At 45.7% G+C, this 27212-nt stretch overlaps 1 protein-coding gene across 1 annotated transcript in view; it reads right to left on the reverse strand.

The window, feature by feature from the left end:
* STPG2 (sperm tail PG-rich repeat containing 2) overlaps positions 1–27212 on the reverse strand; it is an 874725-nt gene that overhangs the window by 806886 nt on the left and 40627 nt on the right. Inside the window, exon 5 of the mRNA XM_040328101.1 lies at positions 22090–22254. Within this exon, the coding sequence (XP_040184035.1) occupies positions 22090–22254 (165 nt within the window). The remainder of the gene's footprint in view (positions 1–22089; positions 22255–27212) is intronic.

A 27212-nucleotide genomic window follows, 5' to 3' on the forward strand; every position in this document is an offset into this window, starting at 1 on the left:
TAGTAGTTGATACAGAGTCATATCACATGGGCAGGAGGTGCCATCATGAACAGCAGTAGGAATAGGAGTATATAGAGTGTCAAATAACTGCTGACATAGGTGTATTGACTGGGCAGCAGCAGCAGAAGCAGCAGTAGTATTAACAGTAGTAGTTGATACAGAGTCATATCACATGGGCAGGAGGTGCCATGATGAACAGCAGTAGGAATAGGAGTATATAGAGTGTCAAATAACTGCTGACATAGGTGTCTTGACTGGGCAGCAGCAGCAGCAGAAGCAGCAGTAGTAGTATTAACAGTAGTAGTTGATACAGAGTCATATCACATGGGCAGGAGTTGCCATGATGTACAGCAGTCTTAATAAGAGTATATAGGGTGTGAAATAACTGCTGACATAATTGTCTTGACTGATCCAAAGGAGTCATGGGAGAAAATCATGTGGTCAGATGAGACTATAATATAATTTTTTGATCATAATTTCACTAACCGTGTTCGGAGGAAGAATAATGATGAGTACCATGCCAAGAACGCCATCCCTAATGTGAAGCATGGGGGTGGTAGCATCATGCTTTGGTGGTGTTTTTCTGCACATGGGACAGGGTGACTGCACTGTATTAAGGAGAGGATGACCGGGGCCATGTATTGCAAGATTTTGGGCAACAACCTCCTTCCCTGAGTTAGAGCTTTGAAGATGGGTCGAGGCTGGGTCTTCCAACATGAGAATGACCCAAAGCACACAGCCAGGATAACCAAGGATTGGCTCTGTAAGGAGCATATCAAGGTTCTGGCGTGGCCTAGCCAGTCTCCAGACCTAAACCCAATAGAGAATCTTTGGAGGGAGCTCAAACTCCGTGTTTCTCAGCGATAGCCCAGAAACATGACTGATGTAGAGAAGATCTGTGTGGAGGAGTGGGCCAAAATCCCTCCTCCAGTGTGTGCAAAGCTGGTGTAAAAATAAAAGAAATTTTTGACCGCTGTAATTGCAAAGAAAGCCTACTGTACCAAATATTAACATTGATTTTCTCTGATGTTGAAATAGTTATATTCAGCACTGTAAATACATCAGGTCCGGGGCTTCATCAGGGAATGCATGGCAAGGGACCCTTCAGCGCCCTGAACCGACGACGGGTGCCAGAAAGTCACCGCCGATCCAGGACTCATTCATCTTTATGAATGTGAGTCTGTCCACGGACTCTGTGGACAGACGGGTCCTCTTGTCCGTGACCACCCCACCTGCCGCGCTGAATGTCCGCTCAGATAGTACGCTGGAGGGGGGGCAAGACAATAACTCCAGCGCATACTGAGCGAGCTCGCGGCAGGTGTCCAATCTGGCAACCCAGTACTCCATGGGGTCGTCGGTGCTCATACTGTCAGAAGCACCGACGGACGCCATGTAGTCTGCCACCATGTGGGCCAGCCGCTGGTGGTGACTGCTGCTGCTGCTGCTGGTGGTGGTACTGGGTCGCTCGGTTTGGAAGAACATCCTCATCTCTTCCATTAGGTCCCCTGCTCGGCTGCAGCTGGGTGCAGCCACCTGCTGGGTGAGATGAGGGGGGACAACTGGAGGCCGGGGAGTTGCCTGCTCCAACCGTCTGACAATGGCTGCCTGCAGTTCCTCCATCCGGTGCTGCCTCCGGCTGGCTGGGATGAACTGCTCCAGTTTCCCCTTGCACCTGGGATCCAAAAGGGTGGCCATCCAGAAATCATCCCTCGTCTTGATGGTCTTAACCCGGGGGTCCCTCCTGAGGCATCTGAGCATGTGGGCAGCCATGGGGAAGAGCACAGCCCGCTGTGACTCCTCAATGCTGGCCAGGTGAATGAGGTGCGACTCTTCTTCCCTGAGGCGCTGCTGGTCAAACTCAGACATGCCCAACCCCCGGACTATCGGTGCCCCCAACACCGGCTCTCCCTCCTGACCAGGCCCTGACTCCGGGACGACACCAGCAACCACCTCCTCCTCCTCTTCATCATCATCCTCCTCCTCCTCCTCCTGGTCCTGGCCCTGGTCTCGGTGGAGCATTGCTGACTCCTCCTGCTCCACCAAGGCACTCTCCCCAGCCTCGAGCAGGCGATCTAGTGTCCTCTCCAGCATGAACAGTATTGGCAGCACGCTATTGAGGCCAATTTGCTCACTGCTGACCATCTTGGTCGCCTGCTCGAAGGAGGACAACACTTGGCAGACCTGGTTTATCTGCCCCCACTCCGCACAGGCGATGAAAGGGAGTTGTGGTGAAGCCCTCTGAGTGCCTAGTTCCATCAGGTACTCCCTCACCGCCCTTTGCTGCTCCCACAACCTCTTCAGCATGTGGAGGGTGGAGTTCCACCGCGTCACACTGTCCACAATCAGCCTGTGAAGGGGCAGATTGTACTTCCGCTGCAATTTGGACAGGGACGCGGTAGCGGTTGGGGAGCGCCTGAAGTGGCTGGCAATCCTACGCGCCTTTGCCACAATGTCACTCAACCCTGGATAAGTGCGCAGGAACTTCTGCACCACCAGGTTGAGGACATGTGCCAGACAGGGCACGTGCGTCAGACTGCCAGCATGGAGGGCGGCGAGTAGGTTGCTGCCGTTATCGCAGACAACCATACCTGGCTGGAGCCTTCGGGGTGTCAGCCACTTCTGGACCTGAGCTTGAAGTGCTTTCAGCACTTCTTCTGCAGTGTGTCTCCGGTCCCCTAAACTAACAAGCTGGAGCACGGCCTGACAGCGCACGTGCCCCACACTTGAGTAGCTACGGGGGCGCTTGCTGGGAGGCTCAGCAGCTGCGGAGACAGTGGCTTGAGGGAGACCAGCAGTTCTCCCCTGGACACCCCGGGGCGGCACCACAAGATCGGTTGCCGACGATCCCTCACCGACGCCTCGGAGGGAAACCCAATGGGCCGTGAAGCTGATGTAGCGTCCCTGCCCATGCCTGCTGGTCCAGCCATCCATTGTCAGATGAACCCTGTCGCTGACAGCGTGATCCAGCGACAGGGTTACATTCTGAACAATGTGCTGGTGTAGGGCAGGGACACCAGTCCTGGCAAAGAAATGGCGGCTGGGGACACGCCATTGGGGTTGGGCCTGCTCCAACATCTGCCTGAAGGGGTTGCTGTCAACTATGTTGAAGGGCAGCAGATGTTGGGCAATAACCCTTGCCAGGAGCCCATTGAGGGAACGCACACGTCGGTCTCCAGGGGGGAAGGGAGTGGTGCGGTCAAAGGCGTCTGAAATCGACGCCTGGCGCCGGACGGCAGTGCGGGACACAGACGTGGAGGGTGCTGTGGAAGTAGAGGTCTGGCTGCCGGTACCAGTACCTCTACTAGAGGGAGCGGGGGGGCATGACCTGCTGGAAACAGATGAAGATGTGGCAGGGGCTGCTGTACCCTGCTCACTTGTGGTGGTGGCGCTGCTACCACCACCACGCTTCATCTCCTCATACAACGCCCAGTGGTTTATCCTGAGGTGCTGGTTCAGGGCTGTGGTACCCACCCGAGCCAAACACTTCCCTCTCTTCACCCTCACTTTACAAATCCGGCAGATGGCCACGGTAGGGTTGTCTGCCACCAGGGTAAAGAAATTCCAGACAGGTGACTTCAGCACCGCCCTCCTGTCAGATGGGGTGACGCTTACTTGCACCTGCTGGGATTCGGTGCGCACAGGTGGAGCTGCCTGCTGCTGCTGCTGCTGCTGCTGCTCCTCCTCCTGACACCTCCTGCTGCCATCACCAGTGGAGACCCTGACGATGGTCTCCCTGGTGGTGACCTGGCGCACCGTTTCACCAGGGTGCCTACCTTCCCCGTCGTCACTGACGTAGTGAGCCGACGCGTCAGATGGCAACCATGATGGGTCACCCTCTTCGCCCCCAGAGATGTCAGACCAAGGGCTGAGATGTGTTGGTCTGAGGGAACCACGTGACATGGAGCCTCTAGCCTGGCTCCGCTGTCCCCTCACCCACGCCTGGGTCTGACTAGGTGCTGCTGTTTCCTGCACCAAAACAGCAGCACCAGTTTGAAGGGATGTCTCTGGGATACTGCCAGCAGGTATCCCATCCTCCTCATCCATCCCTTCAAAAAGGTCCTGACCATCAGGACAGAGCTGGAGGTCTGCCTGATGCATGGCCTCCCCCAAGAGATCCCTATCACTGTCGCTGTCGAACAGTAAGATGCTGGACTCTTGGGGGCTGGGGGGGGGTAGTACAGGCAACGGTGTAATGGTGGTACTACTGTGAGTCGGGACCGACGACTCAGTGGCACTGCTGTGCCCCATGTAGTCCACCACTACTTGAGCCTGAGATGGCAATATCGGGCGGCTGCCCGATGGGAAGAACTCCCGGATCAGGCGTACTCCCCTTGCACCCGATCCTCTACCACTAGTAGGGGCACGAGAGGTACCCCGTGCTGGCAGCGATCCAGCACTGGGAGTAACTCCCCTACCCCTACTGCCACGGCCACGGATGCCGCTCATAATTGCTGATATGTGTGTGGGGGGGTTAAACTTTATTGGGGGGGAAAATGTGAACAAAATGTGTTTTTGTGTTTTTTTTACAAGACAGGCACGCAGACAAAGACGTACACAGACAGCTACTAAACTATAAGAAAAGTAGTACACCAGACAAGGACTACAAAATTAAAGAAAAAAAAAAAAAGCACTAAACAAACACTAACTTTTTTTTTTTTTTTTTTTTTAAACACAAAACACAGACACTAAACACACACTAAGCTAAGCTAGATGAAATAAATGTACACTAACAGTGTGTACACTTACTACACAAAATTTAACTAAACTGAACACAAAACTTAGCTTTTATAAAAGCTCTTTAGGGAAAACTAAACAAAATTTGAACTGAGATGCCTATCAAATATCACTGAACAGTGAACCTGCAAGATCTGACAGTAACACAAGATGAACAAAACTTAGCTTTTAGAAAAGCTCTTTTATAAAGCTCAGATCAATATGTGTTCTGAAATCTCTTGCAAATATAACTGAACAGGGAGGATTGCAGGATCAAACAGTAACACAAATGAAAAAAACAGCACAAAACAGCACAAAACGTAGCTTTGAAAAAAGCTCTTGGGTCTATTGCTTTGAAAAAAGCAGTTGATATACTGGAAAAGATCCACTGGAATCACTAAATAGCAATGCTGGTGATGATCTAAATCAATCAAGAACAAAGACACAGGAAACCAGGAAACCAGGAACACAGAAACAGCCTCCACACTCTATAGCAAGCTTCTGAATCTGCAATGAAATGGTGCTGGGAGTGAGCTTATATAATGTCCATGCAGGCAGGTTCCTATTGGTTGCTAACCTGTGACGAGTGTGGAAGGAGAACTCTGATTGGCTCTGATGCAAAAGGGCGGAGCAAATAATCGCGCAATATTCCTATTGCCGAATATTCGCATTGCGATTATTCGGCAATATAAAATGATCGCTTCAGCTACTCGGCCCAATGGCTCTAATCATACCAGCAATGCTTTCAGACGTCTATGGAGATCACTAGGATGTGATCTGTTTTAAAAATGAAACTGTAAAAATCGCTCTGATGCGGAAGATCGGGGCGAGGAAAATAATCGCGCGATATTGCGTTTGCCGAATAATCGCATTGCGATCTTTCTGGAAAATTCAATGAACGCTTCAGCTACTCGGCCCAGGGTCTCTAATTATACCAGCAATGCTTTTAGACGTCGATGGAGATATCTAGGATGTGATCTGATTCAAAAAAAAAATTGTAAAAAATCGAATATTCGGAATTGCGAATATTCACCGCGAATTTCGAAATATAGCGCGATTTCTCGAATATGCTATATTCGAGTCGAATATTCGCAATGCGAATATTCGTGAGCAACACTAGTGTTTAGGAGCATTTTCAAAAGTGTTTAGGAGCGGTAGCATTTTTGTTAAGGAGAGGACAGCCAGGGCCAGCGCTACCACTAGACAGACTAGGCAGCCACCTTGGGCACAGCCATGGCCGCCGGCAGGGGCTGACTGGGCCGGCCGACCCAGAGATGCCTTAAAGCAGGGCCTGCACCAGCAAAGTAGGAGGTGCAGACAAAAGGTGGGAGAGATGGCTCCAGTGACAATCAGGAAGCGCTGCCTGCTGGGGGACACACACCTCCCAAGCCTGGTGCTGGAGACTGGAGGAACAAGGTAGGCTCTCTCCTTCATAACACCTGTTGTCACACCACGACAGCTGCACAGGGGTAGAGAGGGCCATCTGTCACCCACTGGGAGGAAAGTGAGCGCACTGAACCCTACACTGATCAAGTCTTTTTGCTGGATTGGGCTGTCTCTTTGTTGGATGAGGATGTCTCTTTGATGGATTTGGCTGTCTCTTTGCTGGATGTGGTTGTCTATTTGTTCGTTAGGGATGTCTCTTTGTTGAATTTGGCGGTCTCTTTGCTGGATTTGGCTGTCTTTTTACTAGATTGGGCTTTTTACTGGATTGGGCTGTATCTTTGCTATATGGGATGTGTATTTGTTGTATTGGGCTGTCTCTATGCTGGATTGGGATGTCTCTTTTCTAAATGGGGATGTTTCTTTGCTGGATTGGGCTGCCTCTTTGCTGGATTGGGCTGTCTCTTTGGCATTTTATGGCACTTATTTTTGCAACTTAAAAGAAAATTAGCAGTTTAATGTTTTGTTGCTTTAATGTTTTCTACCATTTTTAAAAAGAAGGCCCCCTGATCCCGGCCCCCTATGAATGAGTAGGGGTACATTGTACCCCTACTCATTCATCTAAAAAGTGTCAAAAAATAAGTAAAAACACACTGCCGGGCTGCATGCTTGGATGGATGGGGGGAACCCCATGCTGATTTTTTTTTAATTTGTGCCATGGGGTTCCCCTTAAAATATGTACCAGATGCAAAAGGGCCTGGTATAGATTGTGGGGAGGGGGCCCATGCTGTTTGTTTCCAAATTTTATTTGCGAGAAATCGTTTTGTGTACATTCAGCTATTATCGGGGAACCCTGCTGACAGCTGATGAGTCATCTGTTGTCAAGGATGCGGCAGTTGGCTTGCCGGTGTCTTGGGGAGCTGGTTCCTACATCGATATGGTTCCTGCCTCGAATGCGCAGGCGCAGTAGGAGGCCACGGAAATCTCCGAGCCTCAACAGCTGATTGTCAGCTTAGACAAGCTCGCTCCCGCTACCTGAAGCCTGCTTATACACTAGTACACGCCGCTCTACACAGCAAGGGGCGGATGTGATATTGAGCAGTGGTTTTTTGATTGGTTATCCACGCCGCTCTATACAGCAAGGGGCTGTATCACATCCACCCCTTGCTGTAAAGAGCGGCGTGGATAACCAATCAAAAAAACACTGGTCAATACCACATCTGCCCCTTGCTGGCCCTTGCTGTGTAGAGCGGCGTGTATAGAGTGTATAATTAGCCATCGGGAGCGAGCGCGTCTACAGCTGATGAACAGCTGTTCCCGCTCTGAGGTTTCCATCGGCTCGGGAACCATATAGATGGTAGGAACCAGCTCGCCAGAACACAGGCCCACTCCTTAACAACCAGCTACAGTATACACTGGTTGTCAAGAATGCCGGTGGGCGCTGGCTAAGAAAAATAAAACACTGGCAAACTGTGCTTAGCAGTGGTTATCAGCATTTAGGGGTTTCTAAGAGCTGTCAACTTTTTTTTGCTAGCAAATCGCTCCCAAAAACGCAAAAAAAAAGCATTTTTTTTTATGCTTCTAGAAGATGAAGCTTGAAAAATGCTTCTAGCCTACAATAGTGTGCATAGGAAAACACTATTTGGTTCTAGGGAAAGATAAAAAAACGCTCAAAAAAGCTGCTAGGAGCTTAAAAATACGCTAGTGTGCATGGAGCCTACAGAGGTCACTCTGGGTTGAAGCTCCCGGTCAATATGCTTGTAAAATGTTGCTTGCCTTAAAGTGACACAAAAAAATATGCTTTATTCTTGAAGTTCTTTTCCTTCTCACTTCCATTTGTTTGGAACGAGCAGTGCACATTAGTTGTGTTCATGTGCACTGCTCTATGCAAACTACAAATCCCATAGCCTAGGGTGACCAGACATCTGTCCCCGGTTTTGTCCCCTGGATTTTGCCAATTTCAAAGCTCTGCCGCTCCTACTAGCTTAGGGGGGTTGTGTTTTTATCCATTATCTGTGCCCCTCTCTGATAATCATGTGCTGGTCGTAGTGGGGAACTATTTCTTCAGTTTCGGGCGCATACCCATTCCTTGTTCTTCTGCCTCAAGCCCCAGCTGCTTATCTCCTTGCCTTCCCCGGCGGAGTGATCTCTGCTTCCCACCCAGTAGTAGTGGGGGCCGAGAGTGAGACTTGAGAGGCTGTGAGGCAGCTCAGTGGGCGGCGGTGGCAACAGGCAGAGAGGCAGCTCAGTGGGCGGCGGTGGCAACAGGCAGAGAGGCAGCTCAGTGGGCGGCGGTGGCAACAGGCAGAGAGGCAGCTCAGCTGACACTGTTCAGCAGCAGGAACAGAGGGGATTCAAGGCTTCAACACAGGTGTGCTTTGGGAGTGTCTGTGATTGTGAATACTGTAGACTACATTGCTTGACGTCAGCATGTCACAGGGAAATCGCCTGCTCACCACACAAGAGAAACACATCAGAAACAGTAAGCTGGTGGCGGATCGAGGCTTTTTCTGATGCAATTTGAAGTTTGCACGTACGGCTTCGTTTTCACAGAGAGGAGTCTCTAGGTGTCCACAATACAAGCTATTTCTGGGCGTGGCTCTTAGCCGAGGACTTGTTGGGTAGAGTGTAAAGGAAGAACGTCTGATTCCATGGATGTGTTGAGAGTATCTTTAGTCCACCTAATAATTACCTGTTTCAAAAAAGCAAATTACCTGTTTCAAAATAGTGCTATTCTGTCCGGTCATTCAACTTTGACATCCACAGGATTTTGAAATCACTCATTAGTGAACTTTTTCATGATGTCAGAACAGCTTTCTTTTTCACTCCTTCACTCAAACAAATCCCACGTTTAGATGAGCTATCTGACCGAGCATATATAGCATTTGGGAACTCCACAGAGACTGTATTATCAACTCTTAAACAGAGTTTTTCCAATTAGATATCAGTACACATTAGTTATGTGCTTGGCCATTATTAATGCTCGAATGTGGTGATTGTGATGTGTATGTGATATGCGATGATACAGCCTCTCCCCGGCCCTCCACAGCTCATCGCTCCAATGAGCGTAGACAGGGCCGGCCCTACCATGGGACCCGATGGTACCATTGTACTAGGCAGCACTTTCAGGGGGGCAGTAAATTTCCTGCCTGCACGCCATCCCATTTCGCCAGCTCCACTCTCCACTCCACTGTGGGGCTAATTGCCGCCCAACCGCTCCTCCCGTTCCGCTCTCCGCTCCACTGGGGGTTAATTGCCTGAATAGAGCCATAACAGGTCCTTTTTATACTCCTATATACATGTATAGAACCATGATAGGTCCACTTTAGTTATCATGATATAAAATAATGGATGTGGGGGCATTTTGGTGAACGTAATTTTTTTTTGGGGGGGGCAGCATTTCATTCTTGGTACCAGGCAGCACAATGTCTTGGGCCGGCACTGAGCGTAGAGGACCTGAGCAGGAGCCTGACAGTCAGCATTGCTCTGCTCAGGGAGCGGCAGTGTTCAGTGGCTCGGTTCTCAGTGAAGAGACACCGGGGGACTGCTGCAGCATCGGTCTGATGCTCCATCCACCTAGGTAAGTATGATTATGGGAAAAAACTAAAACCTATACTTTTCTTTTAAAGTGGTTGTAAATCCCCCAAAAAAACTGCAAGACAAAGGCATATTGAGCTAGGAAGCCCTCGCAACAGACCCAGCACACCACCGTGGCCGGCGACATGCCTCCCAGAGTTCTTTCTGTGTATCACGGGCTCCTGCGCTGTGATTGGCCAGAGCCGCAATGACGTCACTCTGCATGCGGGAGCCACCGGTAATGGCACAGCAGCTGAAGAAACGGCACGAGCAAGCCATTTCTTCAGTGCGCATTTGCCAATGACGTCAGCACATAGTGATACAAAGAATATCTCCTAAACGGTGCAAGTTTAGAAGATATTCACGTTACCTACAGGTAAGCCTTATTATAGGCTTACCTGTAGGTAAAAGTGGTGTGTAAAGCCCCATACACACTATCAGTTTTCCTGCAGGTTTTCTCTTCAGGTTTACCAAAACCATGTAGGGCCTGCCTGATTGCATACAAATTGAAACTTTTGAGGTTTGACCTCATATTAGATGGTTTTGGTAAACCTGAAGAGAAAACCTGCAGGAAAACTGATAGTGTGTATAGGGCTTAAGGGTTTACAACCAATTTAAAGAATAACTATAGGCAAACCTTTTTTAGCCTTTTAGAAAGAGCAAGGAAGGGTTATAACCAGTGGCAGCTGGTGCTCCATTTTTTGGGGGGCTGCAAACAAAGCCCCAACAAACCCCATACCGCCCCCACTGTCACTCGCCCTCAATAGGGCCTACAGACAGACAGATAGATACAAAATATAAATGACAAATATGCAGCGCAGATAAAAAATAAATAATAATTAAATACACATAGAATTGCTAGCTGACACGCAAGGATAATCCAGAGCGCCTTGACAGATAATAAAACAAGATATAGTGCTGTGCAAAAAAATGAATAGTCCATATAAAATTATCCATTATCCAAATAAAGAAAGCCTCATTAGGTGCAATAATGGACAAGATGGTAAAGCGGTGATTATAGCCCATCCACCACAGATATTCAAGCCTCTCACCTCACAGACTTGACCTGTAACAGGTCACATAGCTTTAGACCCACACCTGGCGTACCGATCACATACGATCCAGCCAATGGTCTCCCCAAATATAAGAACAAAGAAAGGACAATCTAGTGCTCTCCGTATTACAGGTTTAGTTCACGATAAAAAAGGGGACACTGAAGAAATTACACTTTGCTATAATGTAAAGTAGTTAGTGTACAGCTTGTATAACATTGTAAATTTGCTGTCCCCTCAAAATAACTGAACACACAGCCATTAATGTCTAAACTGCTGGCAACAAAAGTGATTACCCCCCTAAGTGAAAATGACCAAATTGGGCCCAATTAACCATTTTCCATGTCATGTGACTCATTAATGTTACAAGGTCTCAGGTGTGAATGGTGAGCAGGTGTGTTAAATTTCATCTCATACTAGTCACTGGAAGTTCAACATGGCACCTTGTGGCAAAGAACTCCCTGAGGATTTGAAAAAAAAATTTTTGCTCTACATAAAGATGGTCTAGTCTATAAGAAGATTGCCAAGACCCTGAAACTGAGCTGCAGCATGATGGCCAAGACCATACAGCAGTTTAACAGGACAGGTTCCACTCAGAACAGGCCTTGCCATGGTTGACCTAAGAAGTTGAGTGCACGTGCTCAGCGGTATATCCAGAGGTTGTCTTTGGGAAATAGACATATGAGTGCTGCCAGTATTGCTGCAGAGGTTAAAGTGGTAGGGGGTCAGCCTGTCAGTGTTCAGACCATACGCTGCACACTGCATCAAATTGGTTTGCATGGCTGTCGTCCCAGAAGGAAGCCTCTTCCAAAGATGATGCACAAGAAAGCCTGCAAATAGTTTGCTGAAGACAAGTAGACTAAGGACATGGATTACTGGAACCATGTCCTTTGGTCTGATGAGACCAAGATCAAATTATTTGGTCATCCTCAAATGGCAGATGCAGGAGCGCAAGGTCTCTAACATCCTCCAGCTCTGAGATGTTGTCATGGAGGAGTGGAAGAGGACTCCAGTGGCAACCTGTGAAGCTTTGGTGAACTCCATGCCCAGGAGGGTTAAGGCAGTGCTGGAAAATAATGGTGACCACACAAAATATTGACACTTTGGGCCAAATTTGGACATTTTCACTTAGGGGTGTACTAATTTTTTTTTTGTCAGCGATTTATGAATTATTTTGAGGGGACAGCAAATTTACACTGTTATACAAGCTGTATACTAACTACTTTACATTGTAGCAAAGTGTAATTTCTTCAGTGTTGTCACATGAAAAGATATAATAAAGAAAACATTTAAATAACATTTAAAAATAAATGTGAGATGTGTACTCACTTTTGTGAGATACGATAGATAGATAGATAGATAGATAGATAGATAGATAGATAGATAGATAGATAGATAGATAGATAGATAGATATGTAGCGATACCCCCTCAGGGGCCGCTGGTTGATTTGGGAATCGGCATATTTAAGTTACCTCTCAGTGTTGTCCAGGGGTGTAGCTGATGAGTAGAGTAGTGAGCGAATGTCCAGTCAATAAAATAAGGTTTTCAAATGCTTTATTTCCAGGCCCAACATGGCCAACATCAACATGAAGTAGAGCAAAAAGGTTGATGAAGTGATAGGGAACTTTGCGGTATCAGGCCTGGATAGGAACCGAGCAATCCTGCTCTTAACAGCACAGTAGTAGTAGTCACAGTTCGTCGCCACTTTAGCCAGAGTGGGTGAAGTGCCCCCGGACAGACTCCTGCCACAAGCCTGGCAGCCGAAGTGTCACTTTAGATTGCTGGGCCTCTGCCACAGACCTGGCTCTAGGGCCTCTGCCACAGGCCCATTACTTTAAGTGAACCGAACGGATTGAGCGAATCGGCACCCCTGTAGCGCAGACTGACCTACAGGACAGTTCTGGAATGACAGCAGCCCACAATTTAGCAAATTGTGAATGGGAGCAAAATAACTCTCCCATTCCCCACTAACTTTAGCGTAGTGCCCATACTGAAAGTAAGGGGGCGCGATAGATAGATAGATAGATAGATAGATAGATAGATAGATAGATAGATAGATAGATAGATAGACTATAATTTCTCTGTATCCTATCCAAAACTAGAAAATTATTAAAAAAAAATTTTGCGTTTAGTTATACTTTAAGGCTTTTTTTAAGGAAATTCCACTGGGACATTTTGAGGAATAGAGAGAACCAGCACTCAAGGTCCATTTTTTTATTTTTGCTATTTTTTTTTATAAATATTCAGTAACATGCAGGCAAATGAATTATTCTACTGTGCATATTTGGAAATACGTATGTGAATATATGCTACAATATAACAGCAGCTTATTATTTCAAATTATAGTTATATATTAAAAAAGCCAGCATTTACTGTAGTGCTGTAAATTTAGTATTAGTAACAATTTACAGTTCTGAGCAAGCAATGCAATTTATAAAACCTTCCACAAACAGCAAAGGAACAGAGTTTCTTTGCTGGCAGATAATAGTAAGCAACGGGAGCAGAAAGCATTTAAAGATATGTTTATTTATTTATTTTTTCGTTTTGGATAGAGTAGAGAGGGGGTAGAACACCTGTCAGGTTTTATTGCGGTCTGTGCCCCCGTTAAGCAGGCCATACATGGTCAAAATTTCGAACAAATTTTCTTTTCAAAATCAGAAAGTTTTTTAGTTTTTTTTGTGATCCGATGGTGCCACCATTGATTTTCAAAATTAGGCCGACCAAGCCTTCAATTTCACCTCATGTTGCTACAGAAAATCATTTTCGTGGCCGGGAAACTTCTTTTCTCTACGGGAATTTTCTTTTCTTGCACATCGAAAGTCGGCTGTTGGTGCGAAATTCGTACGAAAATTCTTAGATACGATTTTTTGAAAGAAATTTTTTTTTTTTTAAATCCAAACAGTGTATGGCCGGCATTAACCACTTGACCACTGGGCACGTAAACCCCCTTAATAACCAGACCAATTTTCAGCTTTCGGTGCTCTCACAATTTGAATGACAATTACTCAGTCATATAACACTGTACCCAAATGAAATTTTCGTCCTTTTTTTCACACAAATAGAGCTTTCTTTTGGTGGTATTTAATCACCGTTGGGTTTTTTATTTTTTGCGCTATAAGAGAAAAAAGACTGAAAATTCTGTAAAAAAAAATAATTTTTCTTTGTTTCTGTTATACAATTTGGCAAATTTAGTATTTTTTCTTCATTCTTTTGCATAAATGTGAAAGATGAAGTTACGCCGAGTAAATAGATACCCAACATGTCACCCTTCAAAATTGCACACGCTCGTGGAATGGCGCCAAACTTCGCTACTTAAAAATCCCCATAGACGACGTTGCAGGGTATTGTGGGGTATTGCGGAGTATTGTGGGGTATTGCGGAGTATTGTGGGGTATTGCAGGGTATTGCGGGGTATTGTGGGGTATTGCGGAGTATTGCAGGGTATTGCGGGGTATTGCGGGGTATTGCGGGGTATTGCGGAGTATTGTGGGGTATTGCGGGGTATTGCGGAGTATTGCGGAGTATTGTGGTGTTTTGGGAGGCATTGCGGAGTTTTGCGGGGCATTGCGGAGTTTTGCGGGGCATTGCGGAGTATTGCGGGGCATTGCGGAGTATTGCGGGGCATTGCAGAGTATTTTGGGGCATTGCAGAGTATGGGGCATTGCAGAGTATGGGGGCATTGCAGAGTATGGGGGCATTGCAGAGTATGGGGGCATTGCAGAGTATGGGGGCATTGCAGAGTATGGGGGCATTGCATTGCAGAGTATGGGGGCATTGCAGAGTATGGGGGCATTGCAGAGTATGGGGGCATTGCAGAGTATGGGGGCATTGCAGAGTATGGGGGCATTGCAGAGTATGGGGGGCACTGCAGAGTATGGGGGTAATATTGCAGAGTATTGCACAGGGAGGGATGGATGGCTGGATCTGTGACTGAATGTGTCAGTCATTGGACGGAGCGATCACGTGGTAAACCGCCGCTATCAGCGGCGATTTACCGTGATCCGTGATCAGTCGGGTCCGGAGGACCCGGCGATCACGGAGACTCCCGTGTGCGCGCCCCACAGGGCGCGCGGGAGCGCGATTCTAGGAGGACGTACATTGACGCCCTCCTAGAGTTAAGCAACCGCCTTGTAGACGTATTTTGTCTATAGGGCGGTTGCTAACTGGTTAAGGAGATTCACCCTCTCTAATTGTCCTCTATTTTACCATTATCATTAAAAGTGAAAGTAAAAGAAAATCCCAAATTTTGGGCTGTCCCCAGAAAAGTAATAGAGGAGAAATAGAGAATACACTAGTTCTAGTGACCTGGGGGTCATCAAGGAATTCCTTGAGTTTGCAAGGATTTCCTCTTCCTGTTTAGCTTTGGTACAGGAAGAGAAGGCACTGTAAATCTTTGATAGACAAAAAACACAAATTCCTGCGCACGGGTGGGTTGTCCAACAGTTAGTCAATGTTCCGCATGGAAAATTCTACAAATGTCAAAACTGGGAACAGTGGCCTTGCTGCCCTTCTACTGCCGGCAATGACACACCTCCTTCCCCCCTATCCAGGAGTGTGGTTCGAGGGGTATTCATCACATCGTTGTTGACAAGCCTTTTATACCATTTCTCTTATGAGTAGTTTTATATTATCATATCTATTTAATAAATTGTCAACGGTAACACACTAGGCTGGTGCGCCTTTCTTTTTCTTCTTTTTGTACTGTAAATCTTTGCCATGGGACACAGAACGCAAAAAAAATCTGACAGTGGTTATAACCCTCCCTTGCTCTATCCAAAGAAAAACGTTTTGCCTATAGTTCTTGTGAAAGAACGCCTACCACCCAGTTTGGGTGCTTTTACCAAGATACAGCTTCCTCCAGTCTGGAACCAGGAACCTAGGTATTATAGCTGAACACCTAATAATTAGACGACACTAGCTTAGGTGCAAACTGGAATTCGCTTTATTGTAAACTCACACAGAATATATACGCCACCCAAATTTAGATTAGAGCTTGATCACGTTATCCTAAGCAATTAGCACATCTAAGGAACAGCTAACATAAACAGTATGCTAATCTACATCTAGCAACTATTAGCTGACAGCAATCTAATTAACATGAACTAAAGCCTAGGTGATTCAGGTCATTATCCACCCAGACAGTTCGGCAATCGGCACCAGTATTCAAGAAGACCCAGGGCTCTCCAAATCTCATTAACCAGATTTATTTTTACATACATCTTCTCACTGAGTTTCAAGTTCACAGAGACCAGCATGGCTTCCTTGACTGTTAAAGGGGTTGTAAGCCCTCAAGGTTCTATGCATTAAGGTGAAAAACCTCCTGTGATACAGAAGCCCTCACAGAGGCCCCCCTTTTACTTAACTGAACCCGGTCTTTCCAGTGATGGGGATGAGCACACCAGCCGGTGTCTTGGGTCCTATTTGGATAGATTGATAGCAGCGCAGCCATTGGCTCCCAGTGGCTCCCAGTGCCGTGGGATCTGGGGGGTGGGGCAGAGTCCTGCTGTCTGTGTCAATGAACGCAGCAGCGGGACACGGGAGCGTGGCCACACAAGTACCCTGAGGGTGAGTGGCTCTCCAGCAAGGCACTCGATAAGAGGAGGAGCCAGGAGCGCTGCTGAGGGTCCCCAGCAGAGGAGGATCAGGGCCACTCTGTACAAAACCAACTGCACAGAAGAGGTAAGTAGGACATCTTTTGTTTAAATGTAAAAATGTCCTCTTGCATTATATAACAAGACATCTTCCTAAACACTCGTAGATCCCTCAAATGCCAGGGCCCATAGTCAGTAGACAAGAGGCTACCATGCAGTCCCCTACAAAAGCCTCTGTTCTGGTTGGGTTGGGTCAGTTACAGTTCAGTTAGAATTACAGGAAAATACAAATAGCATACATACATACATACTAACATAATTACATTTTGAGGGAATTCATAGCATTTTCACAAGTGAAGAACGTAAAACTCATTACTCAGTAAGCTCCAGTCACCAAGTGAATTAACTAAGCAGCATTATGTACTTATTAAGATAGTGCAGCACACATCCATATGCCATCAGCGATGGAACAATTTTCTGTGTTCCCTACTGTGCTCTGTGCTCTACACTTCTATGAACATTTTCCTTGAGTGAGATAGGATTTAGCAGCATGGTGTTTTACAGACTGACTCAACAGTTTGTTAGAAGAATTGTTAAAAAGCATAGGGCCAGATTCACAGCGGAGATACGACGGAGTATCTCAGATACTCCGTCGTATCTCTCAGAGTATCTTTGCGACTGATTCATAGAATCAGTTACGCATAGATAGCCCTAAGATCGGAAAGGTGTAATTGTTTTACACTGTCGGATCTTAGGATGCAGTACCGCGGCCGCCGCTGGGGGGAGTTCGTGTTGTAAACCAGCGTCGGGTATGCAAATTAGGAGTTACGGCGATCCACGACGGTTTTTCGCGTTCGCTACGTCGCCGCTAGTCTAGTTTCCCGTCGCAAAGTTAGTCGTCGTTTTGGGTGCCTTATCTTTACACAGCAAACGTATTGCTGTATAAAGTATGGCCGTCGTTCCCGCGTCGAAATTTTAAAATTCACGTCGTTTGCGTAAGCCGTCCGGGAATACGGAATTACGATACGCGCGTCGCCGTTGGAAAAAATGACGTCACTGCACAAAAAGCACGGCAGGAATTTCGAAACGGAGCATGAGCAGTAGGTCCGGCGCGGGAGCGCACCTAATTTAAATGGCACACGCCCATTTAAATTACGCGGGCTTACGCCGGAGGCCGCCGGCGTAATTTTTCACGCAAGTGCTTGGTGAATTAGGCACTTGCGATGAAAAATTGCGGCGGTGTACGATACGTTACTCCGCCGCGATTCTACCTGAATCTGGCCCATATTTCTTAAAATAACCACAATTTTTTCCCCACAATATGCATTTATGCTCATATGACGGCTAATGTCATTCTGAAATACAGTACATCTATACAGATTAGAATATTACAGATTTATACATTGTTATTAGCTATGATTCGATGATATTTCTAGAATTGTAACTTTCTGAAATGAATGAACTAGATATCATTTGCTTAGTAAAGTCTACTTTTGAGAAAAAGCACTGTCCCTTATCATAAAAATGTGCAGACCATGAAGCTTCTGTAATACAACTTGTTTCATGTAAAGAATAATCAGTCAATTTTTAAATTTCACTTTAATAATCAACAATTGTCATAGCCCTCTCTTCTTCTGGGAGTGTCTAAATAATACTGTCTGTGCTGGCCCAGCTCCTCCACCCCTCATCTCCCTTTATAACTGTCAGGGCAGGAATGAAGGGTAATACTACTTAGTGACATTTGTAAGTCTTCTGAGGCAACTGAGATCACATTCAAGATGGTGGTGACCAGCAGCAGTTTCCGGGCTTTTGGATGTCTACACAGGGGAGGCTTTACAGTTAAATACCATGCATAAAATATATTAAACACATATATTCTTATTGGAGGACTGTTTTTTAAATGGGATTGATGAATGGTCTGGTGACAGAGGGCCATATTCTGAGTAAATCTCCGCCTGCTGCGCTTAGGGCACTTACACTCCGCTGTCCCAACTTACTGGAGCAGGTGTTGTATTCCCCAACCACTTGCTCCATAAGTTGGGACAGCGGAGTGTAAGTGTCCCGGCGTAGCCTGGCGGATCTCCAAGGGGGCGGCTTCTATTCAAATGAAGCGCGCCCCCGATACAAAAGAACTGGGCATGCGCCGGGCTGCAAAAAGCCCAGTGCGCATGCTCCAGTTCTCGGCGGAAAACGTCAATGACGCCGACGTGTGCGTCATTGACGTAAAGTCGTATGCAAGAACGACTTACGTAAACGACGTATCCGACGAAAAAACACGACGGGGACCCGACGCCATCCGTAACATGGCCTACGCGAGACTTGCGGAAACTTACCCCTCATATAGCAGGGGTAAGTTTCCGCTTACGCAAACGACGTTAGCGACGGTTACGCGACGCAAACTCGTTCGTGAATCGGCGTAGAAGGATCATTTGCATATGCAAATGACTCCTTCATGTAAATGCCATCTAGCGGCGGCCGGCGTCATTGCATTTAAGATCCGCCAGTGTAAGTGACTTACAGATGGCGGATCTTAAGTGTATCTATGCAAAAATGATTCTAAGGCCGGGTACTCACGACCAAACATGTATGGTGAAAGCGGTCCGTCGGACCGTTTTCACCATACATGTCTGCCAGAGGGCTTCTGTACGATGGTTGTACACATCATCGTACAGAAGTCCGCGCGTAAACAATAGTCATTCGACGCATGCGAGGGACGGCGGGCGCCTGGACATGTACGGTAGGTCTGTACTGACGACCGTACGTGTCCGAGCGGGCAGAATTCCAGCGGACTGTTTTAAAACAAGTCCAGGAATATTTGTCTGCTGGGAAAAGGCCCGGCGGGCAAATGTTTGCTGGAATTCGGCCCGCTCGCGCCCACACACGACCAAACATGTCTGCTGAAACTGGCCTGCGGACCAGTTTCAGCAGACATGTTTGGTCGTGAGTATGGGGCCTTAGAATCAGGAGCATAGATACACGGGTCAAAAAAGGGAGTTACGATGGAGTATCCTGAGTTACTCCATCGTAACTTTACTCAGAATATGGCCCAGAGTCTCTATAAAGCTCACTGCTTTGAAATGTTTAGGCTTTGCTTAGACTTGCAGTTGGGGGCAGCAAAAATGCACGGTTGAGCTGCATTTTTGCTGCCCGCCAACCACTGCTTCTTAAGCTGCAACAGGCAGCGAATGGGGATGTTTACAAGCTGTGGCCACGATACTTCGCTTCACTCTAGAGCTGCACGATTCTGGCTAAAATGAGAATCACAGGTTTTTTTTGCTTAAAAGATAGATCACGGTTCTCTCTTGATTCTCGTGGCGTAACATCATCTTTTACAATAAAACAAAAAAATTGGGCTAAATTTACTTTCTTTTTTTTTTTTTTTTTTATTCATTAAAGTGTATTTTTTCCCCCAAAAAATGCATTTGAAAGACCGTTGGGCAAATACAGTGTGACACAAAATATTGCAGCAGTTGCCATTTTATTCCACAGGGTCTCTGCTAAAATATATATAATGTTTGGGGTTCCAAGTAATTTTCTAGCAAAAAATATTGATTTTAACTTAAGAAACAAGTGTCAGAAAAAGATTTGGACTTTAAGTGGTTAAACTTCCTGCATTTACACACAGAAGTTTGCTCTAAGAAGGAAGTTAGTTACAATGTTTCATGTTGTTACAAACTTGGCAGACTGCCCGGATTTTTTCTTGAGAGCCGGTTCACACAGGGGCGACTCGTCAGGCAACTTAACCGCCTGACAAGTCGCGCTCCGTTCTGTACTATGGAACCGTTCTAATAGGAGCGACTCAAATCGCTCCGAGCAGGAACAAAGATTGTCTCTGGACAGCCACACTCTGAACAAATTGTAGCCTTTATTAAAAGAAGGACAGCACTACAAGTCACAGCAAAATAAAATAAAACCTGACCTCTAACGCGTTTCGCACTAAAACTAGTGCTTAGTCATAGCTCCGACTTAGAAAAAGGTTCCTTTACGACTTTGGGACAACTTCAGGGCGACTTGCATTGACTTCAATACAGAAGTCATTTTGCAAGTCGCCTATGAAGTCGCGTGCAGATCGCCTTGCCGAATCGCTCGGCAAGTCGTGCTGCCCATGTGTGAACCGGCTCTTACACACACAGAAGTTTATCCCTTTGATCTAAGAAGGAAGCTTAGTTGCAATGTTTCCCGTTAAAAACTTGTCAGACTGCCCGGATATTTTATTTGGACAGCTGAGTGAGCAGATAAAGTCTCTCCACTTGTTATATGAAAGAATCGGCAAACTCTGCATTGGAGATCGTCAGGGGGGTTGAATCGAGATCATGATTTTTTAACGATTAATTGTGCAGCTCTACTTCACTCCCGCAACAAAGTTCACCTGAAATGTAGCGATTGGTGGACAGCAGACCTGCTGAACGCTACACATTTAGGTAAATGGGGAAACACCACAAATGCCTCGCAACCACATGCAATAAGGTTTTCTGTTTGTCTGCAAAGATGAGGTTAAAACAGACATTGCATCGCTTCCTCGCCATCTGTTAGAAGCCTCTGAAGCATGTTCTGAAGGCAGATCGGGCTTCAGAGGCAGGGGGAATTTAGGTGCAATCACCCAAATCTAAATGGGTGAAAGTATATGAAGATTTTACCGCCTTTTTTGTGGAGTTCCAGCTGGTCTGGGCGAAGAGGAAAGACCCCAGCCAGGCTCAGGGATCAAAGGTCAAGCAAGTCCAGTGGCCTGCCTTGGAGGAGAACATACTCTCATTACTGCATACAGAGGAGCGAGATCCCTGAGCGGTCCGGACGATCCAGTTAGCCTGACAACCTACTGCAGAGGTTTGTTTCTGCAGATGCCTTTGTGACCTTGGCTTCTGAGGTCCCATCTATCTGGTAAGGGTACACCCTTATTATTTTGTTTGTCTACACCGGAGGATATCTCTGTGAGGTGGTGGCGTCTGGCAGCCTTGCACTCCATCTCCTTCACCTACCTGTTTTCGTGTGAATTTGGACTTCTTCTCTTTCCTTCATTGGAGTCAAGATTAGCAATATTAATATCTTCTGTTGATATAATATTCGCATATTTCACTTGTGTACACTTGCATGTGGTTTATCCCAACTTCAGTTTGGATACTTCTTTGGACTTTTCACATGTTTTCTGCTTTTATCTGACACTGATGCATATCTAACTTATATATTTATTTTGATCATTTTTGATGTACGTATTAATCTTTGCCCAATTTGTGTTGCAACTATTGGGGTAGAGAGATTTTTCACAGGTTTCAATTATTTAGATTTCACTAGATTCAATCATATGGTCATTCATTGAGGTTTTATTCAATTGCACCTGAATGTATTCACCTCCTTCATTCACTCACATAGCGCAACTATATTAGGGTAAGATATTAGTACTTCAGTTTTTAAATGGTTAGTATGTGGTTTTATATAATTATCGTACAGTAATAAGAGACTGTTTGTATTTGTATATGTCGGTTCTATGAGCGCATCGAGGCCTTTGGGTAATGACTGCGCTCCCAATAAGCATTTTTATAAATAAATAAATAAATAAATATTGTTTGATGGTGATGATGTACTAAGTGTGGTAACTCATGGCAAGCAAAAACGTTGCTTCAACCTGATAAAAGCTGAAATTAATACAACAAAGATGAGCTTGGATCATTTCTTATGGATTACCATACTGTGCACATTCTTGTACACCCTTTTAAAGAAGCCCTGATGATGTTATACTTATTTCCATTCAGATATATTTTGATAAGTTTCTACTTACATTTGAGAGATCGTAGTAGGCAGGGCCCAGAGTATTGTCCGCGGCAGGTGGACTTTGTCTGACAAGTGTGCCACTTGCAGTTTCTTCAAAACCAAAGGCTTTTCCCGGTGTAGGGATGGATGGGGCACCAGTGTTCAGCAGCTTTTTAGAAAGGCTGTGAACTTTCTGTATGAAAAAAAAAAATATGTATATGTAATACTTACACTTTGCAGCCCTGCGCCCTATCCTACCTAGACTTATATTAAAGCTGAAGTTTAGTGATTTCATTTGTTTCCATCAAGGACAGTACTTACTGGAATAATGAATGTCCAGTGTGCTGATGACTAATACTATTATGATGCTTGAAATCTTTAGGGTTTAGGGGGCTACTGGCCCCAATTTTAACCCAATTTTTGCCAACAAATGCACAGCAACCACGTACATTACCTTCCCTGGAAGTGTAAGAACCTGTGTCATTATTTTTCTTTTTAATCACTTGAGCACTAGTCTGCATATACCTTTTCATTACCAGACCATCTTTAAGTTTTTAATGCTGTGATAATTTGATTGGCAATGATTCGATCATGCAACACTGTGCCAAAAATAATGTTATATAATTGTTTGAGCTAGATAGAGCTTTCTTTTTATGGCACTTACGATTCATTTTTTTGTATTATTTTTTATGTTTTACTATATAAAGGAATAAAAAAAAGCAATTTGGGACTTCTTACATTTCTATACTAAAAAAAAAAAATATTCCACAATCATTGGTGGTCAGTGGCAATTTAAACCCACACCTTAAAAAAAATTATCTCAAATTTATTGGTGGTCAGTGGCACTTTAAGACCCCCCTACATTCATCTTCTCATCCATCCTTCTGTGTTTACAAACATTCAACGCTCCCCTTCCTAGGGCGACACGACTTCCAGCGCGACTTTCAGAGGCGACTCCGACACAACTTGAACATGAACCACAGGGCGATCTGGGGCGATTTACAACACAACTTGAAGTCGTCTCCAGGACAGGAGACTTTCCAGTGGCCAATAAAACAACAATCAGCTCTGGGAGAGGGAGGGGGAGGGAGGGTTGCAGGAGATGTTTCCCTGAGAAATGTATGTTATCTTCCTGGAAAGTAGCTTCAGATAAGACAGTGATCCGACTTCTGAGGCGACTTCCATTGAAATCAATGGGTACAAATCGCCTACAAGTCGGATTGAAGTAGTACAGGAACTTTTTCTGAAGTCGGATCGCCTTGAGTCGTGTGTATTAACACCGCTCTCATTCACTTCCATTGTTTTTCTCTACAGCGCGACTTGGGACGACTTGAGGCGACATGAAGTCGGATCGCAAGTCGCCCCAGTGTGAACCGGCTCTAAACGTACTAGCATCACTTACATTAATATTGCTTTGATTGGTTCACAGAGATCATGAGGTACAGAGCCACTTTGATTGTCTCTATAGATTGTGACTATGCTCAATGACACATGTGTGTTTTCTGCTGCACCTTTTATAATTAATTCCCACCTCTTTGCCACTTTTTTTTACAATATGGTAGTATTGAGGTGGTTAGGCTATTTCAAAACCATGGGTTTATTACATGAGCAACCCTAATGCCTCGTACACATGACCGGTTTTCCCGTTGGGAAAACTGTCATGACAGCCTTTGGCTGGGAAAACCGGTCGTGTGTATGCTCCATTGCAGTTTTCCTGACAGGAAAACCGCTGGGAATCCCAGCGGTAAAAATTAGAACGTGTTCTCTTTTTTCCCGCCGGGATTCCCGGTGGTTTTTAAGCCGGCAGTTTACCTATGGGGAAAACCTGCGGTGGAGCATACACGCAGCCGGGTTTCCCGACCAAAGCTCTCATGGCAGTTTTCCTGCCAGGGAAACCCGGCCGCGTGTAGGGGGAAAAAGCTATCGAGCAGGTTCTCGATTTTCCCCATGGTTTTCCCGGCTGACTTTTTACCGCCGGAAAAAACGGATCGTGTGTACAAGGCATGAGTGTGAAAAGTTTGAAGGTTTTCGGGGAGGACTGTTAACAATAACAGATAAAAAATATCAGATGAGAATTCTTTTCAATGTGTAATTTATTTTATTTTTTTAACAAATAAAAATAAATAATAAAAGTAAAATTCTTGCTTAGATAAATGACCTAATTTGGTAGAAGAATAATTTTTTATATGGCGGATGCTCACTAGTTTTTGACAATCCACTACAACATATTTTGCTGCCACGTGTGTTGGTTGTGATACTGGCAGGCATTTCCATCATCCATAGCATTTACTCTGACCCAGGTCACAGCTTTCTTACCATCTTACAATCATCAATTCCCGACTCGACTACGCAAACTCCCTCTACTTAGGACTACCCAAATACCAGATTTCGCGTCTACAAGTCATCCAGAACATGGCAGCCAGACTGGTAACAGGTAAAAAAACATGGGAATCTATCGCCCCGGTCTTGAGGTCCCTCCACTGGATAGCCGTAAAGGATCAGATCCCATTCAAGACACTCAGCCTCACTCGCAAATGCGCACAAGGAAGCGCTCCGCAATACTTAAACGAGAAAATTAAACCCTACGTCACCAATCGGGTGCTCCGATCAACTAACCAAAACCTTCTCGAATTCCCCACAGCCTGCTACAAATCTAAGAGAGAACGTAGATTTTCAGTCCAAGGACCTCGGCTTTGGAATGCTCTACCCACGACCATTCGCATGGAAGAAAACCATCGGGCTTTTAGGAAAAAACTGAAGACCCATCTCTTCTGAAGGATCAGCACGACTCTGGATACAAGCGCCTTGAGGCAATTCGGTTCGCATTTGTCAGCGCTATACAAGTTACTCACTCACTCACTCATCTGCAGCGAGGGAACTGGCAATCCCCTAAGGAATGTGACAGATAGCAGGTATGGGGCTTTCTGTAATTCAGCATCAGTTATAGTTCGAGGAATGACTGAATGCTGCTGCACTGCTGTGGTTTCATTTATATCTTAAATACTGTACAGGTCTAGGTAAAAATGCCAGTGGCATTCTGTATATGAGATTTAAATGAATCACCACGCGGCAAGCCAGTGTGCCAACCGAGGATACTGCCACCTTGTATTTTTGTTACTTGGCAATAACACGGATGCTTGTTAAATTGCTGACTTTTTTTTTTACCAGTTAAGCTGTGAAATGCTTTACCACATTAGAAAATAATTACAAAAACAATTGTGAAATATTAAAGGACTGGGTGATTATTTTGTATCTAATATTAAAGTTACCATTAACACCTAGTATGTGTTTCATATGCATTTTAGGTGCAGTTCTTTATAAAAAAAAAGTCTTGCATGCTGCATCTATGATACACTTTTATTAGAGTTCAATGGTAAAATGCCTAAAACACAAGTAAAAGTAATCTAAAACACAATGAACCAAAAAATGGAGCTATGAACTGGCCCTAATATGGCATTGTTTTGTTTTTTGTTTTTTGTCCCTGCAACTAGGCTGTGTGGTGTGCTACAACAACCAAGCTGGCTGTGCTGTGTAGTAGGACTAATCCTTGGCAGATATAACAGCTCTCACATACACTATATTAGCAAAAGTATTGGGACTCCTGCCTTTACACGTACATGAAAGTTAATGGCATTCCAGTCTTATAGCTGGATTCAGGTAGGCGGGCGCAGCGTTAGGCAGGCGTAGCGTATGGCATTTACACTATGCCGCCGTAAGTCAGAGAGGCAAGTGCTGTATTCACAAAGCACTTGCCTCCTAAGTTACGGTGGCGTAGCGTGAATGGGCCGGCGTAAGCGCGCCTAATTCAAATGAGGATGTGGGGGGCGTGTTTTATGTAAATTACTTGTGACCCGACGTGATTGACGTTTTTTACGAACGGAGCATGCGCCGTCCGTGGACATATACCAGTGTGCATTGCTCCAAAGTACGCCGCAAGGACGTATTGGTTTCGACGTGAACGTAAATTACGTCCAGCCCTATTCACGGACGACTTACGCAAACAACGTAACATTTTCAAATTTCGACGCGGGAACGACGGCCATACTTAACATTGACTAGGCCAGCTATTTGATGGAATAACTTTACGCCGGAAAACGCCTTACGTAAACGGTGTATCTTTACTGCGACGGGCGCACGTACGTTCGGGAATCGGCGTATCTAGGCATTTACATATTCTACACCGAACTCAACGGAAGCGCCACCTAGCGGCCAGCCTAAATATTGCACCCTAAGATACGACGGCACAGGCTGTCGTATCTTAGCTAGGTTTAAGTGTATCTCAGTTTGAGAATAAACTTACGACGGCGCAGATTCAGAGTTACATCGGCGTATCTACTGATACGCCGGCGTAAATCTTTCTGAATCTAGCTATTAGTCTGTAGAATTCAATACTGAGTTGGCCGACCCTTTGCAGCTATAACAGCTTCAACTCTTCTGGGAAGGCTGTCCACAAGGTTTAGGAGTGTGTCTATGGGAATGTTTGACTATTCTTCCAAAAGCACATTTGTGAGGTTAGGTACTGATGTTGCAGAGAAGGCCTGGCTCACAGTCTCCACTCTTATTAATCCCAAAGCTGTTCTATCGGGTTGAGGTCAAGACTCTGTGCAGGCCGGTCAAGTTCCTCCACCCCAAACTCGCTCATCCATGTCTTTATGGACCTTGCTTTGTGAACTGGTGCACAGTCATGTTGGAACAGAAAGGGCCAACCCCAAACTGTTCCCACAAAGCTGGGAGCATGAAATTGTCCAAAATGTCTTAATATGCTGATGCCTTAAGAGTTCCCTTCACTTGAACATCGGGGCTAAGCCAAACTCCTGAAAAACAACCCCACACCATAATCCCCCCTCCACCAAATGATTTGGACCAATGCACAAAGCAAGGTCCATAAAAACACGGATGAGCGAGTTTGGGATGGAGGAACTTGACTGTCTTTACCTCAACTTGACAGAACACCTTTGGGATGAATTAAAGCGCAGACTGCAAGCCAGGCCATTTTGTCCACATCAGTGCCTGACCTCACAAATGTGCTTCTGGAAGAATGGTCAAATATTCCCATAGACACACTCCTAAACATTGTGGACAGCCTTCCCTGGAGAGTTGATCTTGTTATAGCTGCAAAGGGTGGGCCAACTCAATATTAAACCCAACGGA

This window comes from Rana temporaria, chromosome 1, assembly GCF_905171775.1.
Source record: "Rana temporaria chromosome 1, aRanTem1.1, whole genome shotgun sequence".
Lineage (NCBI taxonomy): Eukaryota > Metazoa > Chordata > Amphibia > Anura > Ranidae > Rana > Rana temporaria.